The sequence below is a fragment of the Spea bombifrons genome, chromosome 1, assembly GCF_027358695.1.
Source record: "Spea bombifrons isolate aSpeBom1 chromosome 1, aSpeBom1.2.pri, whole genome shotgun sequence".
Lineage (NCBI taxonomy): Eukaryota > Metazoa > Chordata > Amphibia > Anura > Pelobatidae > Spea > Spea bombifrons.
Window position 1 is genome coordinate 5620346 of NC_071087.1, and position 22215 is coordinate 5642560.

Below are 22215 nucleotides of genomic sequence, written 5' to 3' on the forward strand. Positions count from 1 at the left end.
CAAAGTAAATATTCATGCTCAAAAGCTAAAAACAAATGCCTGATTGTGATAGCATTGTAGAAATCCTAACAAAATATTCTTAAGAAATGTATCAAATTTCGCACAAATTCATCTGGGAAAAAAAAGTGAAATGTACTTTACGGCAGATATAAAAATTGTTATGGGGGGAAAGATGTGTGTCCTCCGTGAAAGTTTTAGAAGAAGTAGAAGGTTATGCCAAGTTTTTAGACTGGCCTTGAGATTCATGAAATATTAACCCCTTAATAGACCAATGTAAGCAATATATGTAGAAAAACCCAGCTGAACAGAGGGAAAAAACAAAAATTATTTAGTCTGTACACGTTAAAAAAACAGCCTCGGTTATAAATGGGTTAAGTTGATTCATTACAGAAATGTGTTTATTATTCTTTTTACTATTATAATGATTCCCAAATCATTTCACATTTGCAGGCTAGTCCTTAAAAAAAATGTAAGATCTAAATTTTTAGCTCTTAACCCCTTTGTGACCAAAGCATTTTTTCCTTTTTTTATACATTTGTTCAATTGTAGATTCCCCTGGTGTTTGTTTATTGTACTCTCACAATTTATATATTGTGACAAATAGGACTTTTCCTTAATGCTAATTTAAATATATATATATATATATATATATATATATATATATTTGTTTTTTTAGACATGTACAAATGGGCCAAATATTATTTGGACACATTTTCGGGTTTGCTTTTAGCCCATGCACAATTTTTTTTACAGTTTTCATTTGAGTTACACATTTGAGGTCTGGGCAGCCGTTATATTAACACACCTCAATAATTTGGATTAGGCAAACTAAATGAAACTAGTCACGTCGTATTTTCATTAAAAGCCCCCCCAGAATAATTAACCCCATAGGAACACTACAACGGCCGCATAACATTGAGTCTGTATCTTCACAGTATCAAACTTGAATATTATACACATCTCCTGGCTTTTATCTTCACCATCGATGCGATAAACAGAAACCCAGACATTTTACCCAACGTTACCCTGGGATATTATGCATTTGATTCCTGCGGATATGTGAATAAAGCCATAAAGAATGTGATGCAGATAATATCGGGACGCATCACGCAGGCTCCCAATTATTTCTGCAACAAACATGGCCAGGTGGTGGGTTTTATTGGCGACATTGGTTCCCAAACTACCATCGCTGTGGCACAAATGTTGAACCTTTACGGTTACCCTCAGGTAAGTTGCATTGTTTGGTTCCCATTCATTTTTTTATCCATCAATAAACATCGGATTTGTTAAATCATCCAAAATGATTGCCATTTATTTCACCAGCGTTTCTAAAACGTTATGTCATCAACAAGGGTTTCTCTTTGTATCATTTCTTAAACAACTTTAAAACAGAAATGTGCAGTTCATTAATTTATAAAAATTGAATAATTAGTTTGATTGGTACTGGTCAATTCGGAGAGAGACAGAAAATCACTGCGGCCATGTAAGCTGATTTTATGGAACACTTCAGTAAGAAAGTGTGTGTTAGAATGAATGTGTGTGAGATGTGTGTGCACTAGCTGTCCCTTGGACATCATGTAATGTATGTGACAACAGATCAAATTAACAACATTCTATGAGTTGGATAGACCATGAGAGTTTTTTTATTTTACTAAGTATATATATATTGTCTATCTCTAGATCAGCTATGGGGCTACAGACTCTATACTAAGTGACCGAAGGCAATATCCTTACTTTTACCGAACCGTTCAAGGGGATGAGGTCCAGTATACTGCAATTTTAAAGTTATTGAAACATTTTGGGTGTAACTGGGTTGGAATCGTTACTACTCATGATGAAAGCGGAGAAAGGACATTGCAGTATCTGACCAGAGAGACCCCTAAATACGGCATCTGCATCGAGTTCTCCATTTACGTTACAAAAGAAGGAAAATTTACTGACTACATTAACATTATTCGGAAAGCTACAGCTGAGATTATCATCATTTGTGGTTTATTTAGTGCAAAATATATGACAGTGCTCAAGACAGCATCAGTTACAGACATTAATAAAACACTCATCCTTCCTGCTTCATGGTCACATGTATATGAGGTTGTATATAATGCACCCACATTGTCTAACTGTAGTTTAGTATTCACATCACCCAGAAGAAACATCCCTGAATTGAGCACATTTGTTGATCATGTTCACCCATCAAATCGCCCAAATGACCCATTACTAGAAGACATTTGGATATGTTTCCTACAGTGCTTGTCAAAAAGCCCTAATAAAAACAGGTTTTTCTCATTGGCACTTCATATGAAACTTCATAACTGTACCTGGAAGGAGAAAAGTATATCGATTCCTAATTTTGTGCTTACAGGAGCTCCTTATTTTGTGTATACTGCAGTATACGCCATGGCCTGGGCATTGAATGGCATTGATATGTCACTGCTTAAAGATTCAACAGGAGAACGATTAAGTAGATACAGCTACAAAGCGAAGGTATGTCTTAAAGGTTATGACATGTAATATAGACGTATTATAACACACATGGAGTTTTCCAACCACAGCCAGTTCTACAAAATTTGTCTACTGACCAGCTGTTTATGCATCCCTCTTTTCCTATCTCCTATCCACTTCTGTCATTTTTCTATTACTATCGACATTTCAGCTGTCCAATTACAGCCGACGTTTCAGCTGTCCAAATCAGGACACCAGTGTTGGAGAATGTGGCAAGACAAGCATCGCAGAGAGATTGCAGGAGTATTCCTTGAACCGAAAAACCTTCAATGCTTATTAGAGGGGGTGTTAAGGTACCAAAGTCAAGTATTTGAATTAGATTTACCCGGGATCTGTAATGATAACTGTTTGTTTTTCATTTGAAAGCTGAATAACTACCTAAAGAACGTTCATTACAAAGACAGCACCGGCAGTGACGTTTATTTTGACGAAAAGGGAGAATTTTCAGTAAATTATGATATTATTAATCGGATAATAATATTTGATGGGGAAAGAAAAGAGAAAATCCTGAATCAGGTGGGCACGTTTGATCCATCACTTCCTGATAACCAGCAAATGCATATTGAGGACTGCAAAATAACTTGGAAAAACGACAGGGTACGTTATATATGACATCATGTATCATGTCAACACTTTGGGCCTACATGATTGAGCTCTAGCCAGACTATCTATACCATAGAGGATGGTATTTCAGTGCTCAGTAGTAAGGATAATGGCTGCAGAAGGAATATCCTGGAAGGGTACACACAGGGCCGGCCCTACCATGGAGCAGAGTGGGGCAATTGCTCCAGACGGCACTTTTGAAGAGGCGGGACATTGCAGCCCCGCCTTTTTTTTTTTTTTAAGCTGGAAGAGAGAGAGGGGCACCGAGTGGTTTTCGCTTACCAAGTTGTCTGTACCCGCTCGGCACCCCTCTCTCTGCTCTGCGAGCCCTCTAGGTCGGTCTCGGTGCCGGTTTGTAATTCTGAGCGCCGGAAGATGACATCATCTCCGGCGCTCAGCAGTGAAGCAGCGCGCACCGTGGCAGAGCAGGAAGACTTGCCGCAGGACTGCTGCAAGGTAAGTGACTTACAAGGAGGGGTAGGGTAGATAATAGGGAGGGAGGGAGAGGAAGGGTAGATAATGACCCCTGGCGTCGGCGGCATTTTAAACTTCGCCCCAGCCGGCATTATGTCTTGGGCAGCCCTGGGTACACAATGAGTTCCATACCTTAAATGGACAGTTTAATGTCCATGACATACCCACTATAGATGAATGCAATTCCATCATTGGGCGCTCTGGGTCATTACAGTCATCTGTATGGATCAAGTCCCTGACACAATCAATGGCAGCCAGGGCTGGCCCACAGGGCACCATGGCAACAGGGGCGCCGTCCGGGACTTAAATTAAACCATTGTTTGTTTTTTTTGTAACTTTATTTAACATCCTCCATGTTAGAGTTTTTTTTAACTTTATTTAACATGGAGGATGTTAAATAAAGTTACAAAAAAAAACCCAGTGTTTTCATTTAAGTCCCAGGCGGGGCACCGATCGGTTGCTCGTGAAGTTTTCAGCAACCGCTCGGCGCCCCTCACTCTCCGTGACTCCGTCGCGGTGCCGGCATTTCATGCTGAACACTGGAATTATTCTGGCGCTCAGCTTTGAAGCGCGCACCGCGGCAGAGCAGGAAGACGGACGCCTCGCGCCCCCACCGCAGGACTCCGGCAACAAGGTAAATAAGGATAGGGGGTAGATGGTGATAAGGGGCAGGGGGGTAGATAGTGATAAGGGGCAGGGGGGGGAAGGCAGTGATAAGGGGCAGGGGAGGAAGGCAGTGAGAAGGGGCAGGGGGGAAGGCAGTGAGAAGGGGCAGAGGGGGGAGATTTTTTTCCTTTCTTTTTTATTTGGCATGGAGGGGGGGCGCCAGAGGAGTAGTCCGCACAGGGCGCCAGAACATTTAAGGCCGGCTCTGATGGCAGCAAAGTACTTCCAATAAAGTGAAGGGAAGACCTGCTCAGCAGAGCCACCACTGGAGCTGACTGAAGGGTGGGGAAAGGGGCAAATGCATTTGGGAGATTCTGCAGAATCCCTTTTTAAGCATTTGCAAAACAGATCACACAAAAATTTAAGGGGACCATGCACCTATCGGGTGCAATAAAGTGCATATTGGGATGTCGTTTTATGCAACATTCTTTAAAGACTTAGTATCACCATTAGGTCATAATGCTTGATTAAGTAGTTAAAACAATTTTAAAAACAATGAAAAGAATGCTTTTTGCTCACATTATCACCTGGTTTTAGGAGTTTGAAATGCAGCTTTAAACACAAAATTAACACAAAAAAGCAAAACATACCTACATTAAAGGGACACTGCAGTGTCTGAGATACCCCTTTGAACAATTAGAGGGGGCACTATTTAAAGGGAAATATCCATTAAAGTCCTAATGATGGCTGGTATGTCCCAGCTGGCCATTAAGATAGCTTTGCTATAGTTAGTAAAATGCTCTGCAGAGCCTGTTCAAAATTTGGGGTCACGGGCTCAAATGCTCACGGGATTTGAACATTTGGTTAATTATGAGAGTGTGTGCTAAGAAAATGCTATTCTGGGAGTCCCACTGGGAGAAAAGTGCTATATAAATACTGGTTTCTATATTATGTCAAAAAACACGACACTAACCACCATAACACTCTTACGTGATTCAGTCATAACATGACATACGTGTCTGAAATGTGCTTAAGCAGTGACTGCTACTGGAGTGTATGTCCTGGCCATTCTGGCAGGTGGACTTGATCTAGCAATGCTGGCGTAGAAATACTATGCTGGAGCATCCTCCCACTGTTCCAGGAACCTGAATGTTATCCTTAAACCATCTCTTGTAATTCTAGCAGCCGGAATACTATGCTTGAGAATCCTATGGACTATGGCAGCCAGCATACTATGGTGGAAAAAACCCTCAGGCCGCTACAGCAGTTGGTGCCGTCAATGCTGGCGGCTGGAATACTATGGAAAAAAGCCTTCTCCCAATTCTGGCTACCCAAATACTATCTTCAAGCATCCTCTGGTGGCAATGGCAGCCAGAACAGTATGCTGGAGCCTGCACCATCAGTGCTGGCAACTGGAACACCATGCTAGAGCATCCGCCGATCACTCAGACAGCTGCAGTGGCGTCGCTACAGGGGGGCAAGGGGGGGCAATTGCCCCCCTAGGTTATTCCTTGCCCCCCCTGTTGCCCCCCCGCCGAATTTGTAACCACCCAGGACAGTCCTTGACTGCTAATGACGGCATGGTGCCGTCGCTAGCAGTCCCAGTCAGGTGCTAACGACGGCACCATGCCGTCACTAGCACTATCTTACCTTCATGGAGGTCTGTGGACCTCCATAACCACCTACCCCGGCGATCTGCCCCTCACACTGAAGGGCATCACCGGGGCCACCCGATCTGCCCGGTGACGTCTCGCGCAATGACGCGATGGCGTCACCGCGCAACTTTATTAACAACTGACAATTGTCACTTAAAGAGGTATGCGGGCATGCTGCTTAGATGCCTGTATCCCAACCTATACTGTTGGAAAGGTAATCGCCTCACCTTTCCAACGGTGTATAGATTGTAAAAAAAGAATAAAAAATATTAAGTTAAAAAAAATAAAAATGTAAAAAAAATGATTTGGGGGTCTCTAAAGGCAGATAAAAAAAGATCAAAATTGCCTAGAGACCCCCAAATTAAATGATTTAAACATAAAGTAGTTTAACTTTAAAAAAAAAAAAAAGTTTAAGTATTCTAGCTAAATGATCACTGTAGTAGCCAATGTTACCACAGCGATCATATAGCTATAAAAAGTCACATTCCCTTTTTAAAAATGGCCGATACTAATTTTTAATCCTATGATCCCTTTGATCATGGGGTTAAATTTAGCCAAAGGTAGAGGGAGGCAATTTTTGAAATCCTGATGAATTGCAGCGCCTTGCTGGAGCGCCTTGCATTTTTACTGCAAAACTTATTTTTGCTGTAAAAGTGATTTTTTTTTCTCCCTTTACCATCATTTCTTTGGGTTGTAAGGGGAAAGAATGGTGTGTGCTACTGTGAGTAAATGTATGGAAAGAATGGCGTGTGCTTCTGTGAGTGAATGGAGATATGAAAGGTGTGTGAATGATCAGTAATTAGGGTTGAAGCCTTGACGTGGCATTACTGCTCACGTAGGAAGTTAAATTATGGCACAAAAAGTACACATTTGCAAAAACGACACCCCTTGGCGCATCAAATGAGGGGCTGCATGTGTTTCTAGTATAAACCTGGTGTGCGCAAGACACAAATGAACATGTCGTTATGGTTAGAAAAAACATATTTTCAAGCCAAAGCAACATATTCCATCATTATTTGTGCACTCAACTTTTGTCCTAGAAATACATGTAGCCCCTCATTTGAAGCTCCAAGGGGTGTAGTTTTCTTAAAATGGGTGTGTATATCATAGATGTATAATTGTGGAAGGGCAAAGATGGCACTAGCAGGATGTTTGAGCCTTGGGGAACAAGATGGCACAGGCAGGGTGTATCTGGGTGCTGGTCGGGTTCTATGTGGGCAGTGTGGACGCCAGGGCTGGCTTTGGGGTGTGCAACCTGTGATCTATGCCTGTAATTTAGGGGGTTTTAAATATACCTTTAATGCTGTGTTTTTATGTGAATTCCAATTGATCTGTACCTGGAAAGCTTGGTTTGTGTGTTCTTCTGTAGATCCATATCTGCTATGCTATGTTTCCATACATTATTTATGTATACCTGTATAAAACAGGGTTTGTATGTCTTGTTCAGTTGATTAATACCTGCAATGCTGTTTCCATGTATTTATTTGATCTATACCTGCGATGCTACGTTTCATATATTATTATTGTATACCTGCAAATACAGGATTTGTATGTCTGATTCTGTTTATTTGATATATACCTTCAGTGCTGAGATCACAAGTGAATTTCAATTGATCTATACATGCAAAGACAAGCCCTGGATAATAAGAGAAAGGGCTGCATGACTGGGCCTATATTAACAGTAAGCTGCTGTCAGGATATAGAAAGGGGTCATCCGTAGGACATCCTATAGGGTTCCTTGTCCTGCTTGGGTGGGGTTTCTGGCTGTCTATTTATGGGACCCCCCTTTCCCGCCTTTGGTCAGACAATATTTCCAGCTTATTAAGCAGAGAATCTGTTAAAGCAGTGAATCCAGTGCATTATCTTTATCTCTATATTCTTCATATCTACATACCTGCATATGGCTGATCAGGACGTTGATGCTATGCTGGCTGCCATCAGGGCTGCTGCGGTGGCCAATGGTGGTTCCTGGCTGCAAGACAAATTGGCTTCGTTAGTTTCTGACATGCCGGCTGGCCCTTCTGCTTCAGCTGGGGCCCGCAGGAGTAGGCCTCCGTCCCGGCTTAGTCCCGAGCTTTCTGCTTCTCCCGGCGCTACTAGACCGTCGCATGCAGGAGGGACGTCCAGAAGGAATTCTGCCAGCCGTGGAAGATCTGCGAGACGGGCTCCTGTCCTCCCCTGTCCACCGGAACCTGCGGTCGCGCGGGATTCCGACGAAGACAGCTCCTCTGATGTGGTTCCACCTACCCCGTTGCAGCGTTCATCGTCCGGACGTGTTTCTCCTCCGTCTGTTTCCCGGTCACGGCGTCCTCTTTCTTCGGTGGTGGTCCCTACTCCCGGCGGCGTGTCTCCTTTCAATATGGCCGCCGCCATGCCGGATTCATCACGTGGCCGGCGGAGGTCGTCGCGGGTGAAGAAGATGCGAGCGGCCATCTTTTCGGTGTCTGCAGGGATTCGTCGGCTGTTTCTCACTCTCGGTTGGGCCGTGCGGCGCTTCCTTCGCCCGCTGAAGCTGGTGTTCATCTGGATACATCTCAGCAGGCGTCTGGTTATTCTCCGTTGCTGTTTCCCGACGACTCTGCCGCTCCTGATGCCGCTGCTGCTGCTGAACCTCTTCTTCCGTCCGGAATAGCTCCCCTGCAACCTAGCAGTTCTGGTGAGCATGTTCAGGATTCTGGTCCTGTTGCACAACACCCTCTTATACATACTTCTTTACCTTTGTCTGCTGCTGTTGGGGGTCCTGTTTCTTGCGCTGCGTCCCCTCACCCTTTACCACAGGTGTCTCCTTTACCATTTATTGATTTATTTTCGGGTTTTCGTTCACTTTTACAGCAATGTGAGGAGAGGTTCAGGGCTGGTAACCCGTGCCCGCAGGCGGTCTGGAGTGGTTATACTCCACAGCCCACTGGTGTTTTGCCCCCCCCTTTGGGTACGGTGGCCAGCTCAGTACCTGCTCCTGTGCCTGCCCCTGCCACGGTGGCGCCGTCGCCGCAGACGGTGGAAAAGGCTACGGTAAAAAGTTCTGACAAGCCCGAGAGGGTGGGTGATTCGGCACATGGTGAGGTGTATGTGTGCTTCGAGGGCCCGCTTGGGGCACATCTCAAGCAGGAAGTGAGGGAGCGTATATGGAGGGGCGAGTATGTTGAAATTTTTTCTCTTCTTCCCTTGGAGAAATTTAATTTGGATAGGGGCTCTAAAGGGGATGAGAGTAAGAAGGAGGAGGAAGAAAAGAGGCGCTATCGCCTCATTCCTCGTACGTTTACGAACTGGTTGCAAGCTTTTGCTATCTTGGCAAGTGTCTTCGGCGAGAAAAACCCTGAGCATTGCTCAGGATTGTTCTGCTATATGGATAGCATTGGAGAAGCTTACCGGGTGTATGGGGGCATGGCATGGCTGCGTTATGACGAGCAATTTAGGCAGCGTATGTCAGTCCGTAAGAATATTCGTTGGGACCACAAGGACATTGCCTTGTGGCTCCGGGTTACTGCCCCGGCCAGGTCTTCGGGTAACCCCTTTGCAGGGACTGCCGGGGGTGCTTCAGCAGCCGTGTCTTCGGCAGGCAATAAGAAAGGCTGTTGCTGGCAGTTCAACCAGGGTATGTGTCGGTGGGGAGCTTCCTGCAGATACAAACACGAGTGTTCGGTCTGTGGGGGTTCCCATGCCTCCTCTAAATGCTTTAAAAAGGCAAGATCCGCTTCCGCCGCAAGCACTGTTGCAAAGGGGGAGAACTCCGGTGAACGCTCACGCGATGCTACCGTGGCTTCAGCGTTATGAGGATGAGGTAGCTGCTGAATTGTTGTGGTTCGGTTTTACAGAAGGTTTTCATATTCCTTGTCGGGCTGAGCGAAGTTCGTTCGATGTTAAAAATTTGCAGTCTGCTTTGTCTTTTCCGGATGTGGTCACCGGGAAGTTGCGGAAAGAGGTCGCTTTGGGGAGAATAGCGGGCCCTTTTCTTTTTTCCCCTCTTCCTGATTTGATTGTATCCCCTTTGGGTGTTGTCCCTAAAAAAGAAGCGGGCAAGTTTCGATTAATACATCACTTGTCCTATCCGAAGGGCTCTTCGGTTAATGACGGCATAGATAGGGAATGTTGTGTTGTTTCGTATACCCCTTTTGACCGGGCTTTACACTGGGTTAGGGCGTATGGCGCTGGTACTCTGATGGCTAAGACTGACGTGGAGTCTGCGTTTCGCCTCCTCCCAGTTCATCCGGAAAGTTTCAGGTTGTTGGGTTTTAAGTGGGACGGGCAGTTTTATGTGGATCGTTGTCTTCCCATGGGCTGTTCCATTTCGTGCTCGTACTTTGAAACTTTCAGCAGTTTTCTGGAATGGGTCATCAGGACGGAATCTGGTATTCCCTCCTTGATCCACTATCTGGATGATTTTTTGTGCATTGGTCCTCCGCGCTCTTGGCTGTGTCACGTCCTTTTACAAACTACGCAGCGCGTCATGGCTTCTTTTGGGGTTCCATTGTCGCCCGAAAAGACTGAGGGTCCTTCTGAGGTTATAAAATTTCTGGGAATCGAGATTGATTCCCGGGTCTTGTGCTGCCGTCTCCCGTTAGACAAAGTGGTTGATTTGCGGTCTACGGTCCAGGTTGTTGTTGCTAAGAAGGTCACCCTGAAGGAGTTGCAATCGCTCCTTGGTAAGCTGAATTTTGCCTGTAGGATTATTCCTATGGGCCGTATTTTCTGTAGGCGTCTGTCATTGGCCACGTCCGGTGCTCGCGCCCCTCACCATTTTATTAGGGTTACTGCTGATCATAAGGATGATCTGCGCGTGTGGGACGTCTTTCTGCGCGATTTTAATGGTCAAACGTTTTGGTTGGATAGCGAGGTTTCGAATTCTGAGTTGTGCCTCTGGACCGATGCGGCGGGTTCTTCTGGGTACGGTGCGTATTTTCGTGGGCATTGGAGTGCGGGGGCTTGGCCCCAATGCTGGCGGGATGAAGGGTTGTCCGCGAACTTGACCTTTTTGGAGCTGTTCCCCATATTGGTTTCCGTTTATGTTTGGGGCGATTTACTGCGCAACAAAAAGGTGCGTTTTTATTGCGACAATTTAAGTGTGGTGCACGCTATCAACAACGTTACTGCTTCTTCCCCTCCAGTGGTTCGGCTGTTACGCAATTTAGTCTTACTTTGTTTACGTTTCAATATATACCTTAGGGCTCAACATCTGCCCGGTGTTGAGAACGACATTGCAGACTCTCTGTCTCGGTTTCAGATGGAGCGATTCCGGATCCTGGCCCCAGATGCGGATTCGGATGGAGTGGAGTGCCCTGTGGAACTCTGGGATTTGGGAGTAGTGGTGCGATGGCCTTAATCCGACGCTCTGTGGCTGACAGCACGTGGACAGCTTATTGTAGCATTTGGGAGGAGTGGTCGGCTACGTTGGCTGAGGCCGGCGACCCTGTGCGGGATGAAGATAAGTTGGCGGTCTTGCTTTGGTTTTTGGGGGACGCTTACTCCAGCGGTGTGTCTGTGTCGTGCATTTCCCGCAAAATGGCTGCCCTGGCTTTTTATTTTAAGCTTATGGGGTCTACGGACCTCACGAAATGCTTTCTGGTTAGGCAGGCTCTGAAGGGTTACAAGAAGGGTTACTTTCAGCGCGACTCTCGCCGCCCGGTTACGCTGGATCTATTGGAACGTTTGTTCCGTGTTCTGCCTTCTGTTTGTACCTCGGCTTACGAAAGTACGCTTTTTCAGCTGAGTTTCACGCTTGCGTTTTTTGGGGCGTTTCGAGTTTCGGAGCTGGTCTGCCCGAATAGGCGTTTCCCCGGTGGCTTGCGTTACTGCGACGTATTCCCGAGTATGGACAGCCTTTGTCTACGCATATATCGCTCCAAGACTGACCAGTGCGGAAAAGGCTTTACGGTGCATTTGGCGCGTTTTGACGGTAGTGATCTCTGCCCGCTGCTTTGCTTACGAAACTACTTGGCGATTAGACCTCACGGTGACGGGCCATTGCTGATTCATAAGGATGGCTCTTTTCTTTCCCGTTTCCAATTCGTTGCAGTTTTCCGGCGCTGCTTGGCTGCTTTGTTTCTTCCCCCTCATGAGTATTGCTCTCATTCCTTCCGCATTGGTGCGGCTACTCAGGCAGCTAGATGGGGCCTGTGCGATTCTGTTATCAAGAGAATCGGGCGCTGGGAATCGGCCCGTTTCAAGTCTTATATTCGCCCCCTTTTGATATAACTAAAAAAAAAAAAAAAAAAAAATGATGAACAAATACGCGAATAATAACACCTACTGCTAATCGCTATGGGTCTGCATTTAGTAGTAGTAAAAAAAAAAAAAAAAAATAAAAAAGAAAAAGTGATAAATAAAATAAATAAATAAATAAAAAAAAAAAAAAAAAAAATAATAAAAATAATAACCAGCTTCCTGTCTGGTGGCGAATGTTTTCCTTTATGTGTGTTTTTGATCATGTTTTTTCTGCTTTTCCGACGTCTTGTTATTTATGTTTCTTTCTTTAGGTTGCAGGATGTGTTTAGTCTGGATAGTTGGCCACTCCTACGTTTTTTGGGCCGAGCGTAGAGCGGCACTTCGGCGTTCGGGTCGTCAGTTGGGTTTTGTCCTGCCTGAAGTGAAGATCCATTGGATGGGCGTGAGGGGCCTTCGCTGGGAAGGGATTGCTTACGAGTTGGAGCGGGCTATTCGGCTTGACAGGCCTCCCCAGATTTTGGTTATCCACGCGGGTGGGAACGATTTATGTTCGGTGCCCCTTCGGCGCCTCAAAAAAGATATTAAGTGTGATATCGTTCGTTTCCAGGCTTCTATGCCCGGTGTCATTATAGTGTGGTCCGAGATCATCCCCAGGTTATTTTGGAGGGGTGCGAGGTCGTTGGATGGGATTAATAGGGCTCGCCTGAACGTCAATAAGGCTATTGCTCGTTTCGTTGCGTTGCAAGGAGGTCTGGTGGTTTCTCACCCTGAGATTACGACTGACTCCCCGGCGCTTTTTCGAGATGACGGTGTTCACCTGAGCGATGTGGGAGCCGATCTGTGGTGTCTCGAGGTCACCACGGGTGTTGAACGTGCTGTCCAGTTGTGGAGGAATCTCCGCGTTTAAGGCGGTCAAACGCGTAGATTATGGCTGAATACTGAGCGTTAAGGTGATATGTTTACAATTGGCTGTTATGCCGACGTTATGTTTCTTGTTAATTTCTCCACGGGTTCAGTCCCTGGGGGAATTTTTGGAAGGGTAGGGTGTTCCGACCCAACGGTTCCCGTATGGTATTTGGCGGGACATCCCTACAAGTGTTATTTAACAATGTTTATGTTTTACTAATTTTCTACAATTTTTGTCACAGTAATAAAGCGCTGTGGCCTTACACTTTCCAACGACCTCCTGGCTCTTGTGTTTTTATTTATGTTTTTCAACTGTATGTTAATATATAGTGCCCGAGTCAAGACAAGCCCTGGATAATAAGAGAAAGGGCTGCATGACTGGGCCTATATTAACAGTAAGCTGCTGTCAGGATATAGAAAGGGGTCATCCGTAGGACATCCTATAGGGTTCCTTGTCCTGCTTGGGTGGGGTTTCTGGCTGTCTATTTATGGGACCCCCCTTTCCCGCCTTTGGTCAGACAATATTTCCAGCTTATTAAGCAGAGAATCTGTTAAAGCAGTGAATCCCCGCCCTCCCTCCCCAATTTTTCACTTTTATTTGTACGAACGGAGTCTTTGGCTGAATACTGAGCGTTAAGGTGATATGTTTACAATTGGCTGTTATGCCGACGTTATGTTTCTTGTTAATTTCTCCACGGGTTCAGTCCCTGGGGGAATTTTTGGAAGGGTAGGGTGTTCCGACCCAACGGTTCCCGTATGGTATTTGGCGGGACATCCCTACAAGTGTTATTTAACAATGTTTATGTTTTACTAATTTTCTACAATTTTTGTCACAGTAATAAAGCGCTGTGGCCTTACACTTTCCAACGACCTCCTGGCTCTTGTGTTTTCATTTATGTTTTTCAACTGTATGTTAATATATAGTGCCCGAGTCAAGCTGGGTTTGTGTGTTAATGTGTTGATCTATACCTGCTATCGGCAGCAGGGTCTAATATTTATATATATATTTATATATATATCGGCAGCAGGGACTAATATTAGGCCCTGAAATCATTTAGTGGAAAAGTTAAGGTATTGTGTTGTTTAAAGGATTTCAAGGATTAGTCGTACTAAATTGTGGCTTCAGGCTTCCCATGTTGAATGATCAAGTATTGTATTGTCTAATAACAAAAGTATCATTCCATAGCACATTACTTTTGGCAAAATATATATATATTTATATATATATATATATATGTGTGTGTGTGTGTTTTTTCAGTGGTATGATTTAATGGTGGAAATTATTAATGCCCCCCCCAGTTTGACTGTGGTATCTTGTGTGCCCCCCCTATATATTGTTTCTAGAGTCGCCACTGGACAGCTGGAACACCATGCCAGAGCATCCACCGATCACTCGGACAGCGGAAACACTACGCTGTAGCCTCATTAAGCATCTTTGGCAGCCGGAATACTATGCCAGAACATCCGCTGGATGTTATGACAGCTAGAACCATATGCTGGTGTAGCCTCTGGCCCTTTTTGGCTGCCATAACACTAAAGAAGAGTCTAGAACATCATGCTGGTGCATCCTCCAGCCATTATGGCAGTCAGAACACTATCCTGGAGCCGGAATAGTGTCTTTCTTCTGGAACACTTCAGTTGAGCCTACACGATAGGGATCCATGGCTCCCTACCACTCTGGAGCGTCTGGCCTTAGCCTAGATCACATGCAAATGTCAAAAATGTACATGCTTGAAAATATTCTATTATGCAAAAAATTGCATTATTTTCTTTTCAATTAAATGTATTGAACTTATGTTAAAGCATACATCAGCCACGTCTCTTTTTGGGGACTGGTCCCACAAATCTATTCCTGCTCTGCTTTAATATTATTATTATTTTTTCATTCTGGTCTGAAACTGTAGATATTTGAAAAATGTAAGAAAGCATGGCAAACATTGATTTTCATAGTAGATAATTATACTTTAATGTTAAATACTTTATTTTTGGAATCTTGTTGATTTTTTTTTCACACCAGCATCACTGATACTTCCGTCTATAAACTATGAGTTCTTCCTTTAGATGCCTCGATTGAGGTGCACGGAAATGTGTCACCCAGGATTCAGAAAAGCAATAGGAGAAGGATATCACATTTGCTGCTATGACTGTATCCCATGTTCAGAAGGAGAATTTACCAATGTATCAGGTACGTCATTCTACCACCAAGAGAATTTCCTTAGAATGTAATTAAATCTGCAAATTCACAATCATGGAATATGATCTTGGACAGAGAAAATAGCAGATACTGTGTCTGAGCTGGAAGTAAAACTTTTCCTAATATAAAATATATATTTAACTGTCCCCAGACGCTTCCTGTCCCCTAGTATTGAGAGTCTAAGGAGAACCTCATTGTTTTAGGACATATCCTTCTATAAAAAAATATATCCATGCTATAGCCTAGTTTCCACATAAGACAGGAACAAAAACAACCCTTACGAAAAATTACTGCAGTTTTTCTGAAGTAATACTGCAGTTTTTTGGACATGAAAAAACTGCAATACTGCACTTTTACTGCATTTGTACTTCACTGTACTGCAGTATTACTGCACATTTACCGCACTTTTTTTTTTTATATTGCAAACCTGCAGTTGTACTTCAATGTACTGTAGCTTTATTGCATTTGTACTTCCGTACAAAAATAACTGCAGTAAAACTGCAGTACAGTAAAGTACAAATGCAGTAAAACTGCAGTAAATGTGCAGTAATACTGCAGTAAAAGTGCAGTATTGCAGTTTTTTCATGTCCAAAAAACTGCAGTATTACTTCACAAAAACTGCAGTAATTTTTTTGTAAGGGAAATACTCATCATAGTAAAACTGATCTGTCAATGCTAAATTTGGAAGAGAGAAATATGTAGACCTGCCCTTGTGAGGATGAGGAAGGAGAATTGAGAGAACTTCAGGGCAAGACATGCATTAGATGTGGGAGTTTTGAGATCAGTTTATACATTTATTTTTTTTTAAAATCCAGTATTGATAACATGTCATCCATGTGATATTTTATGTGCTAGACAGCGAAGACTGCTCCAATTGTCCTGAAAATGAATGGCCTGACCAAAGGAAAACCAAGTGTATTCCCAAAATACTGGAGTTTCTATCCTATAAAACGGACATTTTATCTAACGTTTTTTGTGTTACAGCTATATTCTCAGTTCTTGTTACTACTCTCATAATTGCAATATTTATCTCATTCCGAGACACCCCCATTGTTAAAGCTAATAATAGGAACCTGAGCTTTGTCCTCCTGGTCTCCCTCAAACTGAGCTTCCTCTGCGTGTTTTTGTTCATTGGACGCCCGTTGGATATAACCTGCATGATACGTCATATTTCCTTTGGAACTACTTTTTCCGTAGCTCTGTCTTGTGTGTTGGCCAAGACCATCATGGTTTGTATTGCCTTCAAAGCCACAAAACCTGGCAGCACCTGGAGAAATTGGGTGGGACTGAAGATGTCCAATGCCGTTGTCTTGGTCGGCTCCTGCGGTCAGGTTCTGATCAGTGTCATTTGGTTGTTACTCTCTCCCCCATTTCAGGAATTAGACATGCACGCCGTTACTGGGAAAATCATTGTTCAATGTAATGAAGGTTCTCTCTTGGCCTTTTTCTGTATGTTGGGTTACATGGGGCTTCTGGCAGCTGTGAGTTTTGTTCTAGCTTTCATGGTACGGACATTGCCAGACAACTTTAATGAAGCCAAATACATCACATTCAGCATGCTGGTGTTCTGCAGTGTGTGGGTCTGTGCTATACCGGCCTATCTGAGCAGCAAGGGAAAAAACATGGTAGCTGTAGAGATATTTGCTACTCTGGCTTCAAGTCTTGGAATTGCAACATGTATATATCTCCCAAAATGTTTTATTATTCTGTTTAGAGCTGAACTTAACACTAAACGACATCTTTTACATAAAAACTTTTCATAAAACTCATTGTAGTTAAAAGGGCCTTTTTGGTCCTACAAAGATAGCCAAAAAGACTCTAAAGTTCTAAAGTGTTCTCAGGAATGGTACTTCTTAGGACTGTGGACACTTAGGCTCTGTTCCTTGAAACTTTATGCACATGCTTTAATAAAATTCTGGTTATGTACATATAAGCCTTTTGGTACAAAGTGTGTGTTCAACACTTTCCACATATATGGAAATAGCTGAAATGAAAAGTTGTGTCAAAGACCCAAGTGATACAGGAGAGAGATGTCCGGCCATGCAACCTAGACCATGTCAAGAGACCAAGAATCTATAGCCAAGTGTAAAGTATAACATAGTATATTCATCCACAATATCTACCTTACTAATACTAGATCTGAAACTAGAAGCGTAACAAAAAATGCCAGGGCCCCCTGCAAGGCTTACAGTGGGCCTCCCCAAGCTCCTCCTACATTCTGATTGGTAATGGTGGTCAACATTCACGCGATTATATGGTCCGACCACACAGCAGTAGAGCTGTTACTCAGGGGCCTGCTTCTCCCAGACCAAGGTTCGGTCATATTTAATCCAGCATTTTTAGCCAGGTTGGATTTATTAGACACCCGGCAGGATTATTGATTTGGGTGGCCCATTAAAAAAAGTTGAAAGATTACAAACTTTATACCAGTAGATAACCCGCATAGCAGAAACGAGGATATTTAAAAGAAATCTGGGAATAGCTAAAAAGTAAGAGGGGCATTTATGAAAAGAAGGCCTCATGTGAGGCAGTTAAGTGTCTGAAATTGTTTATTGTTTATTAATATCGTTATGATCTTGCTTATTTACCCATGAAATTGGTGATAAAATTCAAGTCAACAACATGCCCTCTTCAGTAATGAAAACATCATTATAGACACAAAAATAAAGGACGTTTTAGTAGACAGCGGAGATATTGATCGTGGTGAGTTTGTCTAAGGTTTTTTCAGCAACTTTATATGTCAAGAATAGTATTAGGAGTCCAATAAACACTGCGGCGCATTACAGAGCTCTCAGTGGGTTTAAGGACAGTGAGTTATTTTAACAAATAAGTACTTTGCTGCTGGAAAATGCGCAAATTAGTCTTGGTCTGAAAGAGGAACAAAGCTGGTAAATTAAAATTGTATGAAAAGCCACGGCATAATCACCAACATTGTCTCACCCTAGCTGGGACAACTACAGGGCACATGACATGATGGGCATCAATATGGATTGTAATTAGCACACAGAGGTGTCCATCTCTCGGCGCACACCTGGAGAGTTATTATGGAGAGTTATTTTTTGTATTGCATTTCAAACTTGATATGAACATTCAACTTGTATTGAATATATATTGAACATTCTAGAGTAGATCCGTCCAGGGGCATGCCTAGAAAACCCCTAACTTCACCAAACAGCATGTTGCACAGTACCACATTTGCTGCCAAACAGCTTGTGAGTGCCACCTCTGCTCCCAAACAGCTTGTAAGTGCCTAGAGAGAAGGCCCCCGTTACATTTGCTGCCCCTGTAGTTAGACCACTGGCTCACTAGTGGAGTAAAGCTTTGAAACTTCTGATGAAGGATCAAATTCATGCCCAAACAGATCAGACAAACACATCAAACATATCTCCTGTATGGCAAATAGCTGGGGGATGGGAATCCCCTACACAATCCCCCCACTGTGTAGAGACCATTTAAATTTAAAGGGACCTCTTAGGTATCATATGCATTAACGTGCATTGAAATGCTACCTAAATCAGATCACACAGCTGCTTAGATCCATTTGAATCTCTGCTCTCACCTATAGTCCCACTAATGACTTATCCTAGAAGAAAATATGTTTTATTGATTATCTAAACACAAATTAGAGAACATGCTAAGTGCAGTCATAACAGTCCCCAAGAGCTGTGGGTTTCCGTCTTTTAACTTAGGCTTGTGTTGTGTTGTCAAGCAGCTGAGGGTTTGAGAAGATACCGGTGGCCAAGCCATAAAGATAACGGGCAATCCATAGTATCTGTGCACATCAGAGCTTACGTAAACACGATGCTAGCCATTACTGAATAGGAGATTACGTAAACAGACACTTATTGGAACTTTAACACAAAAAAAATCATTAGATATCAGTAATTTCTCAGAAGTGATGTAATTTCTGGGTGCGCAGCAAAGTGAAGGATCTACAGGCCACCAGTAGTTTACAGGAGGGGAGTGGAGAATACGGTAAACACTAGACTTGTGCATTCGTATTCAGGCGAACATGAAAACGAACACGAAGGGTGCATTTTCTTTCTTTAGTCCGAATACCGAACAAACGAACATGACGGCGGCAAAGCGTATACGAAGATCAAGACACACAATACAAAGAATCTTTGTGTTCGTCGTTGTTCTTATGGCCCTTTAACTCCTCACGGCCAACCTACGGATTTCCGCTCCCGTGAACCCCTGCCACTGCACTTCATTGGTTGATGGCAGAGGAGCTCCCTGCCGGTGACCAATAGAGTCGCTCGTTCAGACCTTTAACTCTTGGAGGGGTGAGACCAATGGTCACTCCAGGCCATGTTCCGCGTCAGGACTAAAAGGGCCGAGCAAGCGACTCTATTGGTTGCCTGCAGGGCGACCAATAAAGTAGTTCTTATAGCCCTTTAACTCCTCATGGCGAATCTACGGATTTGTGGGATCTGTGGGTTTGCCATCAGGAGTTAAAGGGCCGTGCCAGCAACTCTATTGGTCGCCTGCAGGGGCCTCCTCTGGCATCAACTGGTTAAATGTTATGGCTAAATGGTGTATTATAGCACATTAATTGAGTCAAAGCCATCTTGTTTGGCGTTGCATCTTAAAGCAAGCTATAACGTTTGCTTATCCTATTATATTCATTTTTAGTAAGATTCATATATATATGATTGTCTTTTGCATCATCTGTAATGTGGGTTCCATATGTTTTGTCTGATGCATTAGGACCAAATTATAAAAGTATTTTAGGGAGTAAAAAAGCACCCCAGATCACACAGTTGTTTCAGGGATAGTACATCCATTTCAAACGCCCGGTGTGTCAACATTTTTATTAAAATTATTTCTTAGAGAAGTGCACCTCATAGTGGTAAATAATGGAAACAAAAATTGTTGCCCAATTTTAAGGTAACTATTTTTCCACTTAATTTTTCCACGGAACCTGCATAAATAATTCTGTATCAACAGGAACCAGTTGGTTCTCAGCAACAAGAGGTGGTAAATATAATGGTATTTTTTATCATTCTAATAGATGTGAATTTTGACTTCTGCAACATCTAGAAGATATTGGGAAATATGTTTTATTATTACATATCATGGCTTATGAGACGGCACTTTATAACCCGAAAATACGGCAATGATGTATAAGATGTTTTATCTGTCATTTTAGGATATGATTCCTGAAATTGACATTATTCTCATCTATTAAATATCTCAATATTAATCAATAAAAGCTGCTAAATTGCAGATACATGCGCACGTGCACGCCGGCTCCTTTAATTTCATGAACGCCGGCCTCCACCAGACACCAGGGAGTCAGAAGCAGTGGTAAGTAGGGAGGGGGGTATATGGGGGGCATAAAGCTTTTCTGGAGGCGGAGTGCCCCATGATATGCCTTTTAACCCTCTTTATGCAACTCTGCCTCCAGAAATGCCTTTTAACCCCCTATATGCCACTCTGCCTCTAGAAATGCCTTTTAACCCATGTGCCACTCTGCCTCCAGAAATGCCTTATACCCCTATATGCCACTCTGCCTCTAGAAATGCCTTTTAACCCCCTATGTGCCACTCTGCCTCCAGAAATGCCTTATACCCCCCTATATGCCACTCTGTCCCATGATATGCCTTTTAACCCCCTATATGCCAGAGTGGGTAAACAGATATGATTCAATATGTAATTTGTTGGAAAAAAAATTGTTGTGTAAAAATCATGTTTTTTGAGGGGTGGTTGGAGGTGGAGAGGCCCTTAACAGATTCTCGCACCGGGGTCCTGAGGCTTCTAGTTACACCCCTGAATGTCAGTGTTCGGCGAATCAAGTGCTATGCATATCTTAATAATGCTAAACAAAGCATAATGAAAGGTTATCATGAAAATATAAAGACTAAAAAGACAAGATAATTGTCTCCAACTCCTTAAGGGGTAAACTCCAAAGTGCTCTATTAAATGAATGGTCAAAAGGATCACTCCAGGTTAGATACTTGTGTTCAATTGTTGAAACACCCAATTTAAGGGAAAGAGAAGGATTAATCCTTTCATCATGGCCCTGTTTTCTCGCATTGGCTTCTCAATTGACACAAGAAGCTAGGGAAAAAGAACTGCCCGGGCAGCTAAAGTAGATGCTTCAAAATCAGGCAAAGGATGCCCAAGCAGAGTACAATCTTCTGTTTATTCAGAAGGTCACTGTTGCCATTTGAATAATTAGGATAGGATAACCGGGTATATAAGAAATTTATATATAAAGATGGAGGCAAAACACACAGGTACTCCTTGCTTCTGTGTCTTTATTGAAACATATATTAACTGCTTCTCTTCCTGTTCAGGAGGAAGGAGGAGATAACAACAAAAACTTTATTTATACTTATGTGACAACAGTCACATTTCAGGGGATTCATCCATACATGTTTATGATGGTAATAACATTTCTTAAGGAGAATGCTTTTTTGGAGTGGATGAAGATCCACACAAGAAAAACTATGTATCGTGGACTTTTGCAAGTTGTCAGACATTACTTTGAAGTTTTACAAAGTTTTGCAAACCTTGGTCTAAGATGAAATATGAGATTGGGACAGTACAAAATTGTCTCAGCGGATAAAAAGGCTGTGTATAACTAGAAATGTAGGAATTGGCTTCTGCCTCACCTGTGACAAGCGCATAGTTGAGTTTGTGCCCCAGGAAGACCGTACCGGTGACAAAACGGGGTAGTCACCCCCCACAACCCACCTTAAAGGGAGGGAGGGTGGGACAACCAGGATTTGGATAAGCAGTTAAGTGACAGTTTACAAAATGGTTGCCACTTATATACCTTATTAATAACCCCACCCATAACAGCTCTGAACCAATTAAATTAAATCATTCCTTTTTGCACACCACCTAGCTCTGTCAAGGCCCACTCCGCCTAAGCTGCGCTGCTCCATGGGCTTCATTATCTGGCCTCAAACTCCCAATATGGAATCTCAAGAAAAGGTTGCCAAAAAGAATCCAGAGTGCAAGAATTCTCAGGCACAGAAGAGACTAACAGGGACAGATCTAGCCAATCGGATTCTGATAACGATTTGCGTCGTCATGTCAATCAAATGAGCAAATAATAAATTAGTGGAGCAAATGAGTCAAGTCAACACTAGCACTACTAAC

At 43.2% G+C, this 22215-nt stretch overlaps 1 protein-coding gene across 1 annotated transcript; it reads left to right on the forward strand.

Moving 5' to 3' along the window:
* The first annotated feature begins 14993 nt into the window (after positions 1–14993).
* Positions 14994–16865, forward strand: LOC128504517 (vomeronasal type-2 receptor 26-like). Its single transcript, XM_053474998.1, has 2 exons — positions 14994–15093; positions 16087–16865. Exons 1-2 carry the CDS (start codon positions 14994–14996, stop codon positions 16863–16865), a joined length of 879 nt encoding a protein of 292 aa, XP_053330973.1.
* Positions 16866–22215: the final 5350 nt, after the last annotated feature.